The sequence below is a fragment of the Megalops cyprinoides genome, chromosome 5, assembly GCF_013368585.1.
Source record: "Megalops cyprinoides isolate fMegCyp1 chromosome 5, fMegCyp1.pri, whole genome shotgun sequence".
In the NCBI taxonomy this organism is placed as follows: Eukaryota; Metazoa; Chordata; class Actinopteri; order Elopiformes; family Megalopidae; genus Megalops; species Megalops cyprinoides.
This window is the reverse complement of record NC_050587.1, coordinates 38,241,389-38,247,862: the sequence shown is the minus strand read 5'-3', so window position 1 is coordinate 38,247,862 and position 6,474 is coordinate 38,241,389. Positions and strand designations below refer to the sequence as shown.

General features: G+C 49.5%; 1 protein-coding gene across 1 annotated transcript; it reads left to right on the top strand.

Annotated features, from left to right (window-relative positions):
- Window positions 1–625: 625 nt before the first annotated feature.
- Window positions 626–2,945, top strand: LOC118777943 (apelin receptor A-like). The gene has a single exon (XM_036529212.1). The coding sequence runs from the start codon at window positions 890–892 to the stop codon at window positions 1,958–1,960; it is 1,071 nt and encodes a 356-aa protein (XP_036385105.1). The 5' UTR covers window positions 626–889; the 3' UTR covers window positions 1,961–2,945.
- Window positions 2,946–6,474: the final 3,529 nt, after the last annotated feature.

Genomic DNA, 6,474 nt, shown 5'->3' with positions numbered 1-6,474 from the left:
TGCGAACCGCCTGCCAGTTTCCCTGCCATCTGTGAACGGAGTGATACAGGGAAGTTTTGGATCTTTGGCCAGGAATAACACCAAACGCTGAGTCAATTTTAAACGCGTGCCCCAGTTTCACAACCGTAAGAATAACAGTTTAAGAGTATAATGGCCTTTCCTCAAGTTCCACAATCTCTAATTAGTGTATAATTAGTGTATTACTGTATAGTGTGTAATCTCCCATGACAGTGGCCACCCGTGGTTCTTAATGTTAAACATCACTGCTTTAACACAGATTCCTGAACCACATGACTAAAATACATTTAATTTTATGAAAGCTTTTGATTTAATCATCATGATTAAAACACATTAAAACTTGTGCAATGTGACTGGCAGGTTTTCCATTGGAACACGCAACCAACAGTTCAAATGCAGGGAGCTGAGACAAGAAGACATTCAGAGCTGCTGTGTGACAGAGAGGAGGGGGCAGGGGGGAGGAGAGGGGAGGGGCAGAGGTTTGGGGTGGTGATTGACGGGGGAAAAGGAGGTGTGGGGGTCGTTCTGGGAGGGGCAAAGGGGTGTGGAGGACTGAGAGGGTTTAAAAAGACAGGCTGCCCTGCAGTGGGAACTCAGACACGCCATCACTCACTAGAGACTGCTCCTCTGAGTTGTTTTGGTTTGTTGTCCAGCGGCAGACAGGTTTACTTCTTCCTTTGTGGTTTCGTTCTCTGATTTTTGTTGCCGGTACTCCTATGCAGCGAAGGACATTTCGCTAACGAGCGTCACTGGGTTCTGATCCGTCCACTTTTGAATCGGTCGGTTTGAGCTTCCCCGGCTCAAAGGCGGAAATCCAAGAGAGAGTGAGCGGCATTTTTTAAACGCAGAAACCAGGAAGTCTACCTCCGACATGGAAGCCACGGTGGATTATGGCCCCTACGAGTACGAGGAGGATGAGAACAGCACCATGTGCGACTACTCGGAGTGGGAGCCCACCTTCTCCCTCATCCCCATCCTCTACATGCTCATCTTCATCCTGGGTCTCTCGGGCAACGGCGTGGTCATCTTCACCGTCTGGAAGTCCAAGGCCAAGCGGCGGGCGGCCGACGTCTACATCGGCAACCTGGCGCTGGCCGACCTGACCTTCGTGATCACCCTGCCGCTGTGGGCGGTCTACACCGCGCTGGGCTACCACTGGCCCTTCGGCGTGGCCCTGTGCAAGATCAGCAGCTATGTGGTGCTGGTCAACATGTACGCCAGTGTCTTCTGCCTCACCTGCCTGAGCTTCGACCGCTACCTGGCCATCGTGCACTCGCTGTCTAGCGGGCAGCTGCGGTCCCGCAGCACCATGCTGGCCTCGCTGGCCGCCATCTGGCTGCTGTCCTTCCTGCTGGCGGTGCCCGCCCTGCTGTTCCGCACCACCGTGCACGACCCCAGCAGCAACCGCACCACCTGCGGCATGGACTTCAGCCTGGTGACGCCCAGCCGGCTGCAGGAGCCGCAGTGGATCGCCGGGCTCAGCCTCTCCTCCTCAGCACTGGGCTTCCTGCTGCCCTTCCTGGCCATGACCGTCTTCTACTGCTTCATCGGCTGCACCGTCACCCGCCACTTCAACAACCTGCGCAAGGAGGACCAGAAGAAGCGGCGTCTGCTGAAGATCATCACCACCCTGGTGGTGGTCTTCGCCTTCTGCTGGACTCCCTTCCACGTGCTGAAGAGCATGGACGCCCTGGCCTACGTGGAGCTGGCCCCCAGCTCCTGCTCCGTGCTCACCTTCCTGCTCCTGGCCCACCCCTACGCCACCTGCCTGGCCTACGTCAACAGCTGCCTCAACCCCTTCCTCTACGCCTTCTTCGACCTGCGCTTCCGCTCCCAGTGCCTCTGCCTGCTCAACCTGAAGAAGGCCATGCACGGCCAGATGAGCTCCCTGTCCTCCCAGACGCAGAAGACCGAGGCACAGTCGCTGGCCACCAAGGTGTGAGGGAGAGGAGGGGACAGGTGGAGGGTTGGGGGGAGGCGGGGGGCACTCCGCCCGTTGCCTCTCTTTGACGCTGCAGGTAAATCAAAGACTTTGTGTGCAGACACCTTTTTTTCCTTCCCCTGCCGGTTGCTTCTTCACGGGGGCGTGAGAAAATATGCAGGCAGGAGGGACAGTGATGTGAAGCGCGATGAAAGGGACTCTTTTTCAGGTCCAAGCTGCAGCTTGTGCACGCGTGCTAGAGGCAAACCTGCAGGTTCTGCGAATGGCAGCACCAGCCCATGGTTCTGGTGTCGGACTGTCGCCATGCAAGCGCACTCTCACGCCTCTCAGCATCCTCGCAGTTTCCATGGAGATGAGAGTTTCCCCTCCCTGGACTGGGACCCTGGTCCTGATGTTCAGAGCCCAAAGTAACTTTTCTCCCCACTCACCTTTCTGCCAGGGACACATGTACATCTATTAGGAACGGAACTGTATTTCTTTGTATTATGTAGAGCAGGCACTGTTGGTAATGAGTTGGTGGGGGGCTTACCTGGTTTGTGAGGTGGGCACACATAGCCCTCCAAACACAGGATTACATTGGCAAAGAGACATGTACAGTGATTTCATACTTTGGTTTCTGGCTGTTGCTGTTTTGTTCTTTTAGCACTTGTGTAAAGAGGAGTGAGAGAGAGAGAAATATTGTATTAACCTTTCTCTCCTCACAGTTGTATTTGTGTTTGTAAGGGTGAGAGACATAGATAGGGGTGGGAGAGAGTTTTAGCGCCATGGGAAGGTGTTGGGGGTTGATTACACTTGGAGGAGGAGAGGGGAGAGAGTGGGGGGTGCAGATAGGCAAATGGCAGCTTATGATTGCTATCATCAAGGGGAGGGAGAGTAATATGGGCACAGGGGTGTGGGTGGGGGGTGTTTGGAATGGGGTTTGACATACGCGAATGAACTTCTATTATTTTTGCAATGGCTGTGACTAACTACTGTATGATATGAGTTTTGGTGCATTTTTATTTGTAATAAAAATATGTTTTGTAAAGAACTTTGTCATTGTAGTTGCTGGCCTGAACATTGTGAAGATTCTTCACCATACTTTTGGAATTTTAATGGTTATGATGTTGTGCCAACATCAGATTCTCACACACAGACTCTTGTTTTCCATTTACTTTTCCCAAGCATGGAGTAACTTTTTTTCCCCAGGGAATTAATGTTTTAGTGTTTGCATGTGTCTTTTCAAAAGGAGCTAGTTTTCCCATTAGCTGTATGTCAGCTGTACTTGAGGTTAAGCTTTAGGCATTTCTGCAGCAACCTGATCAAAGCCAAGAACATGCTAACCGACCCCCAATACTAAAGCAAAAATAGATATGTTTACTATGGCCAGAAAGTGTTTTTCAGTTCCTACTCTGAGTTAGGTTTCTCCAAAACAAGAACGATAGAAGCACAAGGGCCAGGGTGTCATTCTCTGTGGTAGGCTAGAGTGAAGCCTACCACAGAGAAGGATATGAGAATGAAGGTGTGGATTTGGCAGGTGACTTTACTCATTTATCTAAAAACAGTATGGGCACAAAAAGGAGGAACGTTTAGAGAACTCCGAAGCATGCATCATCACTCAAACAGGCTCATTATGGTAGCCATTAAATGGCATTGCTGGGTGAGAGTCTAAGCCATAGGGATCTCACTCACCAGCACCCAGCCCTGGGGTTTTACAGTAAGTGTTCCCTTATATAGCGTGGACTGGGGCTGCTGCGCTGGGCAGCTGAGAGAAGGTCGGTGATACACACCGAAGTGCCGAACAGCCCATTCACTGTTGCAGGGAACGCATTAGGATTTGGCTCAGATGAATGACATTATCGGGGGTCTGAAGGTGGGTTGAGAGTGTGTGCATGCGTGGGGGGGGGGGGACCTAGTAATCTGAGGACAATTGCTGGTGCTGAAGTTCCAGCAAGAATCAATATTTGTTCCCATTGACAAGATGTATGTCAGGGAGTAGGGGGGCAGGGGGATGTTAAACTCAGTGAGGGGCTGCCTGGTAGGTGAGCAATGGGGGGTATGAGTAAAAACTGAAACCCCCCCAACCCCTGTAGTTGGGTGGTCAACAAACTTGACATCTTCTTACTTTTCTCCCAAAACAGATATACAACAGTCTGACAGTATTTCAATAAATATATACATTTATATATTCTCTGCTGTTGAAAACAATATTATGTCATTTTACTCTCATTTTCTTGCTTTTTTGTAAGAAAAACAATCACTATAATGAATTGGTATTGCACCAAGAAGACTGGTCCCCCTGGTCCCGGGAATGTATCTGAATACACCCAGGCAGGAGTGGATAGCAGATTACACATTACCAACTAAACCGCACACTTTGAAGCATAAGGACACCTAATGACAAAGAAGCCATTGCAAGATATCACTTTGCACAGTGTACAGTGATGTGGAGTTTTGTCCCTAATGAGACTAATAATATGAGGATTAGAGAGAAAGAGCCTCCATTGGCCCGTGGAGGGGACAGACTGCCAGACCTGGTGCTGCTGTGATTAACGGGACAGACAGCTTGTCTGGTGGGGTGAGAAGGGGTTCGGGGGGGCTGGGGGGGTCGGGAGGGTGTTAGGGCAGAACGAGGGTGACCTCAGCACCAGCAGGGAGGGGGGAGGGATGTGGGCCGAGATGATGAAATGAGAGCTTTTGAAAGGTAAGATGTCTGCGCCTTTGGCCGCTTTCTTGCTCGCTGCTTGCACGCAATGTCTTGGGGGAATACGCATCGTTCCACATCGGACTCTTGGTATCGCGCTGGTTTTTAACCGCAGTGGAATCCACAAAGCCGCCCTTGTCATCACTCCTGAAGAGAACGCGGGTGTGGAGAAATCCAGAAACCCCCCAGGTGCCACAGAGGTAACGCCTCCAGTGGCAACTGAAGTTTGGGCTTTCGGTTGCTCCTGCGTTCTTTGTAAGTTGCATGTAGACAGTAGCTCTGAAATCCCTCTAAAAACATGAGGGCTCTCAACGGCTTCTAAATCTGCCCCTCTGCCCAAACCCACGAGTGACTAACGTCATGTTCCAGATCAACTAAAACGAAACAAGTGAGGTGAAATTTAGCATTCAGCAGTCAAAAAGAAGGCAAAAGAGATTCCTGATGTATATGTGTGTGTGTGTGCGTGTGTGTGTGTGTGTATGTGTGTGTGTGTGTGTGTGTGTGTGTGTTTGTTTGTCCATATGCATGTATGTGTGAGAGAGAGGGTAAGAGAGAAACAGTAATGTGTGATAACAGTTATATGACTACAATTATCAGAAGAAGGTTGTCGGTTCAAACCACAGACACAACCACACATGCACGCATGTACACACACACACACACACACATTCACACTATTGATCTCACTCTCTCTGTTTTATGTGAAAATAAATGTGAAAGTCCTTAAGCAACACGTTGAGGTAAATGTGTATGTCATGTTGGTCCTGTTCATGGGGATACAGAATGGGGCAAAGCAGACCTGGAAAACACAGAACTGCAGGTTTCACTCCAAGGTGGGACCCTGCTGTTGCACCCTAAAAGGAGGTACCCACCTTGCTCGGGTTGCTCCAGTGAGTATCCAGCTGTATAAAATGTAAGGAGAGAAGCTATGCAAGTCTAAGCACAGCCCGTCAATAATAACTAAAGAAAATGACGGTACATCTCTGAGAAAGAGAACTGCCATCCTGAAGGGGATTAAGGCTAATCTAGCACTGCTAATAACTTAATGTGGCTGGTGAAGCCATCGCCAGTCTAGACAATAGGGCTTCAGCCCTCCACCTGGCCTGAGACACTCAGAGGAGAAAAAAAGAAACAGAGAAACCCCTGGATTCAATCAACATTTGCTCTTAACTCTTATTTTAACTTTTTTAAGCGCAAACATAGTTTTTCAATAGATTTGACAATCACTGAACTCGCCAAACCGTGTTTCTGAAGAAAAAAGTAACCCTTGGATAAGAATGCGAGTCAGACATGAGGAGAGCAGTCCAGCAGTTTACCATGAGCTGCTGTGGTTGCTGTCCTTTTTTTAGCCCCAGCCACTGAGAAATTATCAGAGGATCTTGCATGCACTTTTCTGGGCTAGAATGGTACTAATCTGGCCTAAATCAGAAGTGCAGTGATAGTGTTGTGACCGTACCAGGGTGGAAACCCATGTTGTTCTGTTACCCCTTTTAAAAACTGCCCGGCGCCAGCCCTGTGTTTCTCTGTGCGACACGGTGCACATGCTGAAAGCGATCTGGAGTAAATTTCCCCCAGAGATTTTACGGGACGCAGTAAAGATTTAGAGCCGTAACTCGATCATTTTACACCGATTTCACGGCGCGTAGCTTGTATGTGTATGTGCTGGAGGGAGAAAAAAAAATGTGGAAAAAAAAACTTCTCTCTGGTTGCTGTGAGACAGTACTTTACCAGAATGGAAACAGTAATGTTATACCAGGGCCGGGGTCGACCCTTCTGTAAATCGCGGTGAAACTTATCAGGGCCTCTCTCCTAAGCCTCTGGTGGAATGGCA

What these genes read in the sequence shown, in the direction of transcription:
- LOC118777943 (XM_036529212.1), top strand. Translation starts at nt 890, where the DNA reads ATGGAAGCCACGGTGGATTATGGCCCCTACGAGTACGAGGAGGATGAG.